Source organism: Arvicola amphibius, chromosome 1 (assembly GCF_903992535.2).
Source record: "Arvicola amphibius chromosome 1, mArvAmp1.2, whole genome shotgun sequence".
NCBI lineage: Eukaryota > Metazoa > Chordata > Mammalia > Rodentia > Cricetidae > Arvicola > Arvicola amphibius.
In genome coordinates this window covers 143,001,976-143,016,982 of record NC_052047.1, presented here as the reverse complement: position 1 = coordinate 143,016,982, position 15,007 = coordinate 143,001,976, and the positions used below count along the sequence as shown (strand labels likewise).

Genomic DNA, 15,007 nt, shown 5'->3' with positions numbered 1-15,007 from the left:
TCAAAGATGTGTGCCATCACTGCCCGGCTGTTCTTCCTTTCTTTTTGAATTGATAGTTTTGTGTGGGTTCTGGGGATAATTTTCAGGGATTTTTGTATGCCAGTGAAGCATTCTACCACTCAGTTAGATCCCAACCAAATACTAAAGTGGCTTTTATTTCTGCAAAGATCTTATTTAACTTTTGAATTTTTTTCTACCTAAGTGCCATCCATAATTTCTATTTCCATTGTTTTCATCCTCAATTTTCTAAATTTTCCTCACGTATTTGCTTGTTCTCCCTGTCTCCAGAGGGCCAGGAAGGCCTTTGCAGGATTGCTTGTCCTGCCTACCACAAATGCAGTACCGCTCAGATGTGCTACTTTCTTTTCTGACCTTATTCCTTACAACAATTGCTTTTAACTGACACGATGATGTCAGACATTGTACTAGCGTGTCTGTTTGGTACAGCACCCAACAGCACCACTCACTACTGTGCTAGGATGTAAGTCCTCCAAGGAGGAGTCCTGTCATCTGGCTGGTGCTCATTGAAAACACCTTAGCATATCAGGGCAAGGTAGCTCACACCTTTGGTCCCAGCACTGGGAGGCAGAGGCAGGTAGCTCTTCCTGAGTTAGAGGTCAGCCTGGCCTACATTTAAGAATCAGGACAGTCAGGGCCATGTAGAGAGACTCTGGTTGGGGCGTAGGGAGAGAGACAGAGAGAGGAAGAGAGAGAGAGAGAGAGAGAGAGAGAGAGAGAGAGAGAGAGGAGAGAGAGAGAGAGAGAGAGAGACTCCTTGATGTATTAATGTGACTTTACACTGTTGTGAGTACAGCCTGCTGGCACAGACTTCTAAGATTAATCTGCTTCACTTCCCTTTTACTTACGGCTTTTCCCCTTTCCTTATCTTTTAAGTATGTTCCTTTCTTTTTTCTTTTTTTTCTTGAGATGGGGTCTCTCAGTGTAGCCTTGGCTGTCCAGGAACTTGCTCTGTAGACCAGGCTGGCCTCGAACTCACAGAGATCCATCTGAGTGCTGGGATTAAAGCTGTGTGCCATCACCTCCACTGGGCCAACAATGTTTCTTTCTTGGTATTCTCCACCCCACTTTGACACAGTCTTGGTATTCTCCACCCCACTTTGACACAGTCTTGTTAAATAGTCAATGTTGGCCTCAAACTTGGAACCTTCCTGCTTAGCCTCCTGAGTGATGGGGCTTGCCTGCATGCATCATCACACTGGTTGGTTTTTGTTGTGTTGTTTTAATTTTAAAGGGTTTTATTTTTATTTATGCGAATGTGTATATGCCATCTGTGTGCTGGTGTTCACAAAGACCAGAGGAGAACGTTGGGTCCCCTGGATCTGGAAGTTATAGGAAATTGTGAACTGCCTGATAAATATGCCAGATTCTAACTCAGGTTCTCTGGAAGAGCAGCTGTGCCTAAGTGCTGAGCTGTCTTTCCAGCTCACATTTTGTGTGCATGTGCTCATGTGTGCATGTATTGTACCACGTGTGTGCAGGTCTGGTTGTGCGGAGGTCAGAAGAGGGTGTTAGATCCCTTGGAACTGGAGTCCTGGATGGTTGGGAGGCACCATGCAAGCTGAGAACTGAATTCTAGCTTCTGCAAGAGCAGATTTGCTGAGCCAGCTCTCCAGCAGAGCCCACATCATTCTTTTTCAAAAGAGGTTCTTTTCTTTAACTTGCAGTATTTTTTTTTAATGTATTTGTGTGCGATGGTATGCCTGTGGAGGCCAGAGGACAACTTGTAGGAGGTTAGTTCTATTATGTGGTTCCTTGGGTCATCAGATTCAGCTGCTGATTCATCCTGCCAGCCCTGGTAGCATGCCGCCTTCTTTTTTATTTTTTGAGATAGGGTCTCATTATGTATTTGGGCCATAGAGATATTAGTCTTTCTCCCAAATGCTGGGATTAAAGGTGTATGCCATCACGTCCGGCTTGTAGCACATTTTTCTTTTAATTTTTTAAGGTTTAATACACACACACACACACACACACACACATATGATGAGTGTTTTGCCTACACGTATGAATGTCCCAAGTGACCTATCAATAGGGTGTTGGATCCCTGGGACTGGGGTTAGGTTTAATTGTGAGACACCATGTGGGTGCCGGAAACTAACCCCAAGTCCTCTGCAAGAGCAGCGAGTGCTCTTAGCCACTGAGCCATCTCTTCAGCCCCTAGAACACGTATTCTTAAATCCAATGCTTTTCTTTTAAAACATCTGTAAGTAGGGGCACTTCATCTGAACTAGACATAGAGAAGGCAATGTGGGTAACTGGGGGCTTTGGCGTGTCTGCACTGGTTGTGTGGGTCCTCCCCTGTGGAGTGACAGATAAAGGTCATGCTAGAGACTCTGTGTCTCCACATATGCTGGCTCAGCGACAGTTCCTGTGTGGGAAGGTCTCATGCAATGTCTGTTATGAGCAGCCAGACTCCACAGAAACCAGGTGGAAACACAGAAGCTAAAGGCAGGAAGTGGGTGTGGGAGGGGAGGATGCATTGCCCACAGCTGCTCCGGTAACCAGGGCTCTGCCTCACAAGAGAAGAGTCACAGAGAACAAGTCAGAACTAAAAAAAATATTTCATTTCATTCTGAATAAAAAACAGAACAGACAGAACTCTTGTAAATTCTGAAAACAATGTCATTGCTACGGAAAATTTCACAGAAATCATCAGGGAGTATGGGGACCAAGGTACCAGCCCTGCCATGAAGGCTGCCTATCCGGAGTCACAGAGGAGGCGTTAAGGGGCCAGCACAGGTGGTGGCAGAGCCTGAATCAGGCACAGGATGCAGCTTCTAGCTGCTGCCTCAGAACCCAGTGGCGCGAGGGCTGCCGGGTCTTCAGGATCGCTGCGTGCGGGCCCCTTTGCGGCTGCGTGTGGTCCACATGCCCCGCTTTGAATGGTAGTGGTGGTAGAAGTGCCGTAGTCGAAGCCTCTCCACCTCCAGCCCTGCCTGCAGGACCCTGGGATGGGTGGGTGGCAATGTCAGAATCCTGGTTCTCTGCTGGGGCTCAGGGCTGCCCTGAGACTGGAGAAGGCTGGGGGTGGGAAGGGTTCTTGGGAGTAGGGCAGGTGGAAGGGTGTTGTGAGTCTGTAAGATCCTGTCAGGGTCAGTTAGCAGGAGGGTCCCTGTGGGGCCCTCCCATTGGAGGAAGAGGAGATGTCTCAGTATGAGGTAGGGGAGGGCAGTCACCTGTCCAGAAGTTCCCAGTCCTCGCCTCCCCATTGGTCACGGAACTCCTCAGTGTTCATGCCTCCTACCCGGTCAAAGTCTGACTTAAAGATCCCGAAGAGGCCGAATCCATTCACTTCCCAGTAACCTTGAGGTGGGAAGGGTAACCATCAGGACTGGAGGACCTCAGGAGGAATTCCAAGAAGCCTCCTTATTTTGGAGACTCTTAGAGGGGCTGGTATTTGATCATAACCCACAAACTCCTAAGTCCACAGAGGAAAGGGTCTTATGAACTCTGCGTGACCCTGTACTTCTGGGTCCTATGAGGGATTGCTAGGGTCCTAGGCTTACCCGGGAGGTTAGGTTTGGATTTTTGCCCTGGTGGTTTTGAGAAACTGGAGTTCCTGAGCAACACGAAGGTCCTTACCGTGTGGGTCCCACGGTGAACTCCCACAGCCCAGACGCATGACCACAGGGGCGAAGGCCAGCTTGCCCTCCACACAGTGCTTGCGGATGCTGTCCAGGATGTTAGGTGGGAAGTGGATGTGCAGGTCACAGAGGAAAACGATGCTGCTGGGGTCCTGTAGGTTGGGAGGTCTGAGCCCTGCCCACCTCCCCTAGGTGAGCTCAGCACCCTCATTCCTCTCCCCTAAGCCCTTGACTGGCCCACAGACCTCCACTGCATCCACTCCAGTCTGCAGGCCTGCAGAGCGTTCGAAGTTGCCAGTTCGTCTCAGGTACTGGTACCTGGGGAAACGAAGGAATCACGGGAATCAAGGGTAGATGGCATCAGGACAACCCGCCTCCCACAAGAGGAAAGATCTTTGACCTCACTAGGTGCTGGTGGCAATCGTCATTACCGAGGTAGCTTAGCTGCACGCAAGGCCCGCTCCACATCCATGTCCTCGCTCTCAAAGTCCACTAAGATGATACTGAAGTGCGAGTCCCCCGTATGCACATGCAGCGCGGTCATGTCTGACAGGAACTGCACTACCCAGCGAGCCTGATTCTTTACTGAAAGAGGGGGGTGCCGCTGAGCTAGCATGACTGGACAGCATGGTTTCCCATTTGGAAGATCCCCTTCAGTCACCCATGCCCATGGCGTTAGCCTCCCCCCTCCCCGCTTGAAGCGCACATACCTGGCACAATGAAGTGAACCATGACATCCTGTCGCCAAGCCAGATGCAATGGCCGGCAGAGCTCTGGGCGACTGTCTGGTGGGATCGAGGCGGCAGGAGGGGGCTCAGGACTTTCTCCATCCTCATCCCCAATGCGTGCTCCAGGCAATCGCAGGAAGACATATTCTGATAGGCGCTGGCGGCCGCCTCCGCGCTCTTGCAATTCCAATTCCAGGAGGAAGCGGCTTCCCCGAGCGGAGTCACGGCGCTTCTCCACGTTCACGATACGCAGAAGTGAGAAGCGCCTGCGAGGCAGGGCTGATTAGCCAAAGACCGTAATTCCACTTAAATACCCCCCCACGTCCCACGCCACCCACTTCACCCCCAAGAACCACGCAACCGCGCTTCTCAGACTAAATAGCACCTGCAACCCACTGGGTAGTTCGCAGACACAGGTTGACCTTCCCACATCTCACTGCCCCCTCCCCAGCCCCCAAGGAAGTAGTAGGGAAGGCTGGCTACACTAGGACCGTGCTCTGAGCCCAGGTTTGTCAGGTTCTCCCAAATGATTTCCTTTGCCTGAGTTTCTTTGCTGTTTCAATCCTCCTCTGCTATGGGTAGCCTCCAAGAGAGCCCCAGGAGGAGGATGTTGGTTCTTCCTTGCCGCCCCCCCACCTCCAGCAGGCCCCTCCATTTTGTCTCAGGCAATTATTCTCAGGCCTCAGGCTATTCATTCATTCTGCTTCCTATCTTCTACAGGAACCCATCAGCCAGCATGACTTCAGATGGGCCCAGACTGTGTGACTCAACCGCACCCAATACAGGAACCTCTGCCCCCACAACCAAACACGCTAAGTTACTCCTTGGAGCTACCACACCCTAGGACCCAGATGTGCAAAAGTGGTCATGCCTTGGCCACTCAGGGTGGACTGTCCCCACAAGCTGCTTTCAGGAAATTTGTCCTTTGGACCACCAATGGTGGGAGGGTCTTAGGCCACCTCACTGTCCTACTTTAGGATTGTCATGCTCTTGTCCTCTGGAGCAGCAGGACAACCCCTGCCCTGTTCAAAACTTCCTGGTGGAGATGCTACACCTCTCCTAAGTTAGGCAGACCACCATGCCTCTCCTCAGAGAGAGAGAGACGCGATGAAGCTCCAGCCCAAGATGGACGTAAGCTAGAAACTTCCCGCTTCTACCTTGAAAAAAATATGCCTGTTTGGAACTCCATGCCCAAGAAAGCAGTTGAAAATGGAGGCCACGGATGAAGATTACAAGGAGCACAGTGGGGGAGGGACAAGGAGGTGTTTCTCTTAATAAATCATTATTGTAAAAGTCAAAAAAAAAAAAAACAAAAAAAAAAACAAAAAACAAAAACAAAAAAAAAAAAACTTCCTGGTGAGCCTGGCTCTTTCTACCCATTGGCTGGACATCTTGTCTTGATGACCCTGTATTCATCCAGGTCCACAGAGGGTTCTACCTTTCCCCAAGACTGACCCTGTACAGAACAGACTCTTGTGAGAACTCCCTCAGAGAAAAGATATGGCCTTAAGCTCCCTCAAAACGGGGTAGAAACAACTTGGGTTCCTAAGACCTAAGAGGCCAACGGGGATCAGTAACAGGGGTCCTGGGCTCTCCCCCTTGAGTTAGACATAGTCCCCTAGACCCCTCAGAGCTCTACAAAGAGAGGTTTGGCGGTCTTGAGCTGGCCCTTCAGTGTCTCTTGTCCCTAAAAAGACTGTCTGCTTGTGGCCTGGCTAACCCTGACAACTGTTCCTGGTAGTTCATCTTAGAGTCTCGGTTCAAGACGACGGACTTGGTGCTCAGCAGTAAAGGGATATGAAGCCAGTCTGGAGTGGGGCTCCAGAAAGCCCTTCAACCTGGGTAAGACACTCATCACTGGAGAGGGAAAGGGGCATCAGAGAGCCGCTGAGAGCCCAAAAAGGTCTGGGATTCCCACAGGGTACACCACGCCCTCTAGCAACCTGCCCCATACCCGCCATGGCGTGCATTAAGTCTCTCCATGTACTGAGCCACCACATCCACTGCCTCAGCCTCGGGAAGCTGCAGGTTCCCTGACACGTTGCAGCGCAGGTCGTTCCAGTCAGAGCGAAGCAGCTCGAAGTCCATGGCGCCCACACTGAATGTGCGCTGCCAGTCGATGGCATCCTCGCGCCAGCGGCCCAGCGGCCGCCCAGCGGCCTGCTCCTCCTCTTCCTCACTGTCTTCTGATGTGGCCTCATCACCAGGGGCCCCATCATCCTCCCCTTCTTCAACCTCTCCAGGTAGCTGTGGCCTAGATACCTGAGACAAACTCATGAAGGAGGTCACAGGCTGTGTTTCCACGGAGGAGTTCAAGTCCACTGTGGGCACCATGAGTCCCTGTCCATGCACTTGGCCCTCCTGGCCTCTCTGGGTGGTCTGTGCCCTGACTGGGGGCTTTAGTTCTGTGACCTTGGAGCCACTGGTCCTATAGCCCTGGGTCCGCGGTGGGTGTGGGGTCCACGGTGGGTGTGGGGGCACCCGCAGTTGCACTCGGGGCAGAGGCTTGGGACGTAGGAAGACGCCAGGGAAGGGCGGCCAAGGTGAGTCTCTCAGCGCCTTCGGGGAAGACCGCTGTCCAGGCCGCACTCGGGTCACGTACACCTTTGACGGAGACTTCTCCACAGTTCGGGGAGGTGGAGCTCTCCCCAAGAAGAGGGGCAAGGGGCGTGGGGCCCAATTCAGTGCCCGGGAGTGTCTGGGGGTCTGCTTATCCAGCGGACTAGTCATAGGTGGGGTAGGGGTGGCTGTAGTCCCAGCGGAGGTCGTCGGGGTGGGTGTCCTGTGGCTCTGTCGTGGGGACACATCAGTGGGCTCTAGACTATCCAACAGCCCCTGCTCGTCCTCATCATCCAGGAAGTCTGCAGAGAGTGTCTGGTAAGCGGAGAATCTGCCAGAAGGACTGGGAGGGCAGCAGGAGTAGGGTACTCACCATCGGGGTTGAGGAAGAGGAAGGCTCTACGCTGAACTTCTTCTTCCTCATCTTCCTCTCCTTCCTCCTTGTCCATCTTCATGTATTTATAGAACCCAAACCTGAAGGAGAAATGGCATCAAAGACCTTCTTCACGGAGGCTCCTTCGCCTCACTTCTGATAGGACAATACCCTACCCTCAGCCTACCTTTCCAGGTAGAGTGGGGACTCGCGGTAGAAGCACTTGTTGTCTGTCTCCATGTGAGTGAGACGGGTGTGGTCGTTGGGATAGATGAAGGACAGGTACACCTAGAGGCAGGGCCGAGAGCTTAGGGGTAGGGCTTGGGGAAACCGTCGCTTTAGGAAGCCTCTCTCACTGGGTACTTACAAACTGTAGTCCTTGGTATCTGGCTATGGGAAAATCCTTGAGGACGTAGGTAGGCGCATAGGCACAAGGTTCCAGTACATTCTCTAGGCTCAGAGGTTCCATCCGAGGAGCTATAAAAATAAAACAAAACGAAAGGGCCGTCACTTGGTGGCCTGGCCCTCACCACACTCCATCCTCACCCTCTCCTGGAGCCTCCTCGTACTGAGGAAGAAGGTGTCCCTGGGGTCTGGCTGCAGCATGTCGGCGCTGGGCTCCTTGTTTGGTGGGTATCCCCCTACATGGCTGGCTGGAGACTGAGGCACATGGGTCACGTGGTCCATCTTCAGTGATGACTCATCTGAGAGCGGAAGGGCGTCTGGAACTTCAGCCTACCCTTCACCATCCCCATGCTGAGCCCAGCAGAACCCAGCCATTCCCCTGAGAAGGACCCAGCCCGCACCTGTGTATAGGGAAATGTGAGCCGAGCCAATGATCTCGAACTTCAGACCAGGCAGGAAAGCTCGCCACTGGGGGTGTGGGGATAGGAAAGAGGTTGGGTCGTGGTAGGTGGCTTTCCTTAGTTCAGGGGTGAGGGACTAGAGAGTGAAATCCTCGAAGGACGGAAGAAGCTTGGTGGGTAGAGAGGGAGGGAGGGGCTTAAGGGAGAGGCACCTGACAGAAGCCCCACAAAGTTGAGGGGTTCAAAGGGCAGATCCAAACCCCATCCGACTTCATCCCCTCCTTCTTCCTTTCCTCCAAGGATTGCTGGTTGTAACTTATGACTCCATTTTTTCCTCTGGTTTTGCGTGTTGCCTTCCTGAGATCCCAGACCTAGGACCGACCTGCCACCAGATGGGCTCCCCATGCCCCAGCTCCCAAGTCTCCTGGCAGATGTGTTCTTTCCACCTCTGTTAACCTGGGTCTCCTGGGGGAGTCACCCTGTACTTCTGTTGCTAGTTTGTCCTAGGGGTACCAAGACTTCTGCTTCCCTAGGACCATCAAAACACCAAGTCTCCACTCTACTGAGTTGGGGTGGCATGTAATATCCTATGGTGTGGAGGCTGAGAACCCCCATTCCTGCTATACTCCCTGTACCTCATCCTCCAGGCTCTTTTGTCCTGCTGCGGAACCCTTCTCCTACCTCCCAGCTCCCTGCCTTTCTTCCCTGTGATGGCTGATCCTGACTTTCAACCTGATCTAGAATCACTGGAGACACACTTTTGGGCATGTCTGTGAAGGATTGTCTAGGTGAGGTTAACTGGGGGGGGGAAAGACCTCCCCTAAAATGTGGGCAGTACCACTCCATGGACTATGGTCCAAAACTGAGTAGAAAGGAGAAAGTGAGCTGAGCACCAGCATGAATATCGCTCTGTTCCAGACTGCAGATGCGATGTCACCAGCTACCTCAAGGTGCCTGCTGCCAGGACCCCCCTCCATGATGGACTGAACCCTTAAACTGTGAGCCAAAACAAACCCTTCCTTAAGCTGTTTCTCGTCAAGTATTTTGTTACAGTGATAGTCATGGCAATAAGAAAACAACACACTTTCCGAGGCTCTACCTCTCAGCCTCCCCTTGTTCCAGAGGCCAGAGGGCTTCCTGGGATGCAAACCTCACTGCCCTGCTCTCAGACAGTCTGAGCCACTCAGTACAGCATTGCGGGTCTGGCCTGATCTGGTTACCAGATTTTTGGAGTCTCAGAAGATGCTAGAAAATGGGGCCAGTTCTCCAGATATAGAATTTACACGCTATGCTTCCTGCTGTACACTTTCTCCCCCACATGTCCTGGTGAAGGGCCACTTGTCAGGGCAGTACCTCTATCAGCCAGCAGGCACAACGTGCCCTCCTGACCTTGGCCCACGCCTGGGAATAACTGCTAGGCTGGAAATCCCTTCGGGCTATGGACCAACCTACAGTGCCTGTCCAATAAGGGCATGGGAAGTGGATGGGAGGAGAGCTATGGTCTTTGGAGCTCCTCCAGAGGGCAGGTCACACTCACACCCACTTCCACATGGTCTGAGCCCTTGTCATCTTGCTTGTGAAGCAGTTCAAAGTAGTATCTCCGGGAGGCCATGAGCCTGTGGACATAAGGAGTCGGGGTTGTCTCCCACCAAACAGATTAAGAGCTTGGTGAGCAGGGAAAGAATCTCACATCCCTCTGGGATGGTCGGTCCCTCAGGAGGATGATACTTGTGTAATATGGGCAAGGGCGATACCCAGCCTCCCTCACGTGCCAACACATACGCGCACATTTGATAATGCACCCTGCGCTACTCACCGCCGCGGCTTAGACACCTGGGAACTGAACTTGGTGAATTCTCCAGGCGCTGTCCACTCAGAGCCAGTCTAGAGGTGAAAAAAGCAGGGCAGAGGAGGGATCACATTTTCCTCGTGGGCAGCTAAGACATTCGGTCTGTATGCAGGAGACCCGCTGAGGTTAGATGTGGTGCCCAGAGAGGAGCTAGGGCAAGAGGGCAGAACCTACCTTGCCTACAAAGGCTACAAGCTGGGCAGCTGCTGGGCTCTCATCCAAGCTCAGCCAGAACTCAGAGTTGTCATCCGAAGCCACGGAGAACTGGATGTCTCCTAGTCGACCGGACAGAGGCTCAGGAAACTGGACTGTTCAAGACACCTTGCCCCTGGCATACCCCACCTACTCACCATCTCTGGCTGGGTGGATGAAGCCGAAAATCCGGAGTCCATAGTTCTTCCACTTAGGGGACACAGCTAACTTTGTCACAGTAGTGCGAGTCTGCGGGCAGTGCAACAACCATTGACTCGCTGCTCTCTGCACGCTGTGCCCACCATGCCCCCCGCATCCTTTCCTGAGGTACTCACATGAGGAAACAGTGGGAAGTGCAGGTTCCTTCTCAAGTGGCCTACAGCACCCCCGCACCAGTCCTCAAACACATGCAGATTCACCTGTCCCTTGAACTAGGGGCCAGAGGGGACTTTAGCTGTTATATAGCTGGCTTCATCCACTTCCCAGCCCAGCCCAGCCCAGCCCAGCCCAGCCCAACAGAGCTCACTTCTTCCCGCCATGGAGGTGTCTGGTGGGTGAGGTTCAGTGGCGGTGGCTTCCTAGCTCCTCCACGAAACAGCATGTTTGGGACCCGCCCCTCAGGCTGCAGGAAAGGGTAGCCATGTCAGAGTTCTAAAGGCAGGAAGTAGCACTACTACACAGTCCGTCTAGGGACACACAGCAAAGCAGAACGTCACGGTCCCCCTTCTGAACATCACCTAAGTACTCTCCACAGACATCCTCAGCCAGTTTGCCCGGGCACATAGGATGCATTGACAGGAGGCACAACACAAGCAGACCAGCCATCAATATCCAGGCACAGTATCCAGGCTGGGATGCTGACACGTACATACAACCCATCCAAAAGAGGAGTGGCCTCTTGTGCATAGCCTCTTCTGGCCACTGCTTACCACCTGCTCCTCTTCATGACTTTCACTGGAGTCCTCTGCCCTCTGCGTGGACGATACTGCTCGGACACCCCTGCCATCTGTCACCCCAGTCAGCTTCTCACCATCTGCAGGTAGCATGTGGAGTGAGTCAGGTCCCAGACTCTAAGGTCAGCTGGAGTGGTAGGGGAAGGAAGAATTGCTGAAGCTCCTCCACTCCTGCTCATTCAATCTGGGGCCCTTCCAGGACCCACCGTGGGTGGGTAGTGCAAAGCAAGAGTCCTTCACCGGCTCTTCTCCAGTCCCGGGACTATATACACACTCACCAATCTGGTGATCCTCCAAATGGCTTTGCCTGGGGAAGAACTGCTGATGGCCTAGCACCCTCGATGCCTTTCCCATGTGCTAGGGCACTTGCCTCCTGACTCTCCCCAGATCTATATGAAGACATGTCCACAACTGCCCTTCCAGTTTGGGGAAGACCACCCGTGTACCTTGTTTTGTCCCACTTCCTGGACCTTCTCCCTAAGCTGCATGCCCACTGCATTGGTGGGTGTCCACTCTTCTGGACTTGAGTCTTCAAAGGCAGGAGGATTCACTTTATCCCGGTCCTGTCCCTCCTGGTGCTCCCAGGGAGAGACACTGGATCCAGGAATCCTTCCTGTTTCAAACCATGCTTTGCATCCACATCGTCCCCTCAATGCAGATCTCAGAAGCCAGGTTCTTTTACAGGTACAGCTGATACCAAACGGGACTGAACTATCTCGAGGTGAGGGGCTGCCTGTGTGCTCTTCCCTTGAAATCCCTCTGGTACCTCTTGCTTGCTCACATTCTAGATCCTATCCAGACCAGCCAGGAAGTAAGCAACCAAGACTTGCATGGTCAAATTCCCAGAGGCTGGCCTGGATACCACAGCCCATCGAGCTAAGTCCAAGCATCTGGAGTACATTGGGGATCTCAGCCCAGACCACCATCACTATCTTCCTGCAGCTAAGCCTCAGCACAGAGGGTGTGCAGACAGGCTTCTGCCCCAACACCACTTGGAGAAATCTGGAAGCATAGGCTGCTGGACACCCACTGAATGCTGCCTATACCATCACTGAAGATGGACTATATCGTCAGGAAAACCTTAAACACACATAGCTTCTCACAAGCCTTGCAGTGCCTGGTATCCCAGGTGACCAGACAGGAGATGGGGCTTCAGCCCAGAGTAAAGTATGTATGGCTGGGGCCCCTTCTATGCAGCCCAGCCTGCTTCCGGCAGTGCCACCGGGCAGCACTGATCTCCCAGGATCCAGAACAGATACTACCCATCTAGGAGGAATCAAAGCCAGATGCCCTAATGATCCAGCCTTCAGTGGTGGGGCTCCCTGTCTTCACCTCTTCCTGGTTGGTCTCAGTCAGAATCAAATTACGCAGTAAGTCAGCCAGGAGGAAGGGAGGCCTGTGGCTGTTGAGAAACCCACAAGGGGAGCTGATGGGGGCTGGGTTTATTGGGTACTAGGTCAGCTCTGGGTCCAGACCTATTAGCTCACAGCTGAGGCGAGGCTTCTCTGAGGGATAGAGTTGTGCCAAGATATCTTGAAGATGTCACAGTTATAAGGTACATGGATTGGGATGTCCCACAGACTTTCTTTGGGGCTGGGATAAGTCTCAGAGCCTTGGTTCGGGATCTGGTGGAAGATAGATGGAAACAGGTGTCCAGGCACTTGAGGAGGCAGAGGGCCTTCTGCAGATAGGAGACAGAAGCAGGGCTGAACAGGGAGTTTTCGGATCCATCAGGTGGGGTGGACCAGGATGTCATTAAGTCAGTGTACTGCTCTGATCTCTCAGAAGGGAGATACTTGCTCCCTTCCTCAGCTCAACAGCTGCCTTCACAAGGGTCAGAGCCAGCCTGGCTGGGTTACATCCAGCCTGGTTGGACTTCTCAGATCCAGTCCCTGGTCTTTTTCTACCTAGCTGTCATTGATACCCACCCTGCTCTGGAGCTTTTCCACCAAATTCTGGGTCAATGGCCACCAACTCCAGAGGTTCTCCCCTGCTTCTAGCCCACAAGGCTCGCCAGGCCTGAGCTGCTTTGTGCATCCTCTACCGACTCTTAAATGTGTAGACTACAAGCATTTACTCAAGTTAGCATTGGTCCCTAGCACACAGGAGTCTCAGTCCAGTCACAGGTGTAGCCAGGGTTTCCAACTGTTTTGGTCACTCTAGGCAGCTGGATCCCTCAAAGCCACCCTTACCGCCCCTCTCCCCCAGTAGACAAGGAAACTGAGGCCCTGCTAAGTAGGCAACGGCCTGCCAGGCCTCTTGGCTAAGGGCACGGGTGTCCGCAAGAGCCCACCGTTAACTCCATCAACACTGGATCAAAGCCAGATTCCAGGGTCCGAAAAGGTTAGGGATGCGCCCCAAGTGGGTCCCCGGCGTTACTGCTGACGTCACTGGGAGTCCCGCCGAACAGAGCCGCGACCCCTCCCCCAGTATAGCGGAGCTGGGATGAGCAAGACAGCGGGGGGCTCTGGGCAGTCAGACCCCCGCGCCTTGGAGGCCCGGGCCCTCACGCCCTCGCGTACCTCGCCCGTAGCCCAGCCGCTGGCGCAGCGCGCGACCCGGGCGCACCAGACTCCGGTGCACGTACGTGAGCCACGCGGCGCAGGTGAGCAGCAGCAACAGCAGCAGCAGCTTCATCTGCTTGCGGACCTTCTTCACCGGGAACCACGGCATCGCGGCGCCACACTCAGGGGCGTCGCTGCGGCCCCCCGGCCCCGCCTGCTCCGTCCCACATCCCCCGGCCCACCCTGCTGCGCTCAGCGCCTGCAGCCTCGCATGGCCCTTTGTCCGCTGCCGGGGCTACGGGATTTGGTCGCGACGCCCGGGCTGCTCGGGCCGCGGTCGGGGTGGGCGGTGGGAGCGGCTCCTCGAAGCGCTCCCCCGCCCGCCCCTCCCGGCTGCTCACGCTGCTCTGGCCGCCGCGGGACCGAGCAGCATCCACGCTGCGGTGCTACCCACCGTGAAACGGGACCGGCGGCCGCGGGGCCCGAGCCAATCGGCCGCGGCCAGCCCGCGCACAACCAATCCGTGGTGCTCGGAGGCGGAGCGGCGGGTTAGGGTGTGCCGGTGGTCCTCACGACGCGCGCACTCACCTGGTCCGCGCCGGCCGCGCGCCCGGGGATGCGGGGGTTGCGGGGACCGAATTTGCGGTGAGGGAAACCAGGGACGTTCGGGGAGAGGGATGTAAGAGGTCGTTGTCACCGTGGAGGCCATGGCTGGGGTGAGGGATGCCGCGGGAAGCCGGCTGTGTGTCGGTGAAAACCTTAGGGATAATGAGCACGCAGAGAAAGCTTGCAGACCAAAGAGGAGCTCAACCTAGCTCTCAGTGGGGCTTGAACCAAGCTGGGATGTTTAGCTGTGATGGAGGACAGGTGCGTGGAGGGTGGTTCTGTCGGGATCACTTCAGTTGTGCACTCCATTTGCTTTCTTGCTGGCGCATCTAAGCCCTCCTGACCACCCCTGCTCTTCCACCTTGCCACCAGCCGGTTCTTCTTGGGGTTCCAGCCTATTAACCACAGTACTTCAGTTGGTATAGCGGAAGCTGCTGTGAGCCTGCAGAACTCGTGGGTTAGGAATGTGGACTGGATATTTGTTTGTTTGGTTGGTTGGTTGGTTTTGGTTTTTCGAGACAGGGTTTCTCTGTAGCTTTGGAGCCTGTCCTGGAACTAGCTCTTGTAGACCAGGCTGGTCTCGAACTCACAGAGATCCGCCTGCCTCTGCCTCCCAAGTGCTGGGATTAAAGGCGTGCGCCACCATCGCCCGGCTGGACTGGATATTTGAATAGTCTCTCCTCCTCCATGATGCCACGGCCTTAATTGGAAAGATGCCATCGGAACAGGGTGGATCACTTAGAGACCTTCTTACCCTGGAGTGGTTGTGCTCCAGTGGAGATGGCTGGGTACCTTCCTGTGTCTGTTCTAAGGGGTGACCTCCAGTTCAGCA

At 54.1% G+C, this 15,007-nt stretch overlaps 1 protein-coding gene across 1 annotated transcript; it reads right to left on the bottom strand.

Annotated features, from left to right (window-relative positions):
- Window positions 1-2,843: 2,843 nt before the first annotated feature.
- Window positions 2,844-13,738, bottom strand: B4galnt4 (beta-1,4-N-acetyl-galactosaminyltransferase 4). The gene is made up of 20 exons (XM_038309755.1): window positions 13,588-13,738; window positions 11,042-11,145; window positions 10,639-10,734; window positions 10,448-10,543; window positions 10,271-10,361; window positions 10,095-10,195; window positions 9,888-9,955; window positions 9,609-9,687; window positions 8,072-8,138; window positions 7,835-7,969; window positions 7,633-7,742; window positions 7,453-7,553; window positions 7,266-7,366; window positions 6,288-7,194; window positions 4,316-4,599; window positions 4,037-4,190; window positions 3,851-3,923; window positions 3,604-3,757; window positions 3,198-3,324; window positions 2,844-2,967 (listed from the first exon to the last, which is right to left on the bottom strand). Exons 1-20 carry the CDS (start codon window positions 13,736-13,738, stop codon window positions 2,844-2,846), a joined length of 3,123 nt encoding a protein of 1,040 aa, XP_038165683.1.
- Window positions 13,739-15,007: the final 1,269 nt, after the last annotated feature.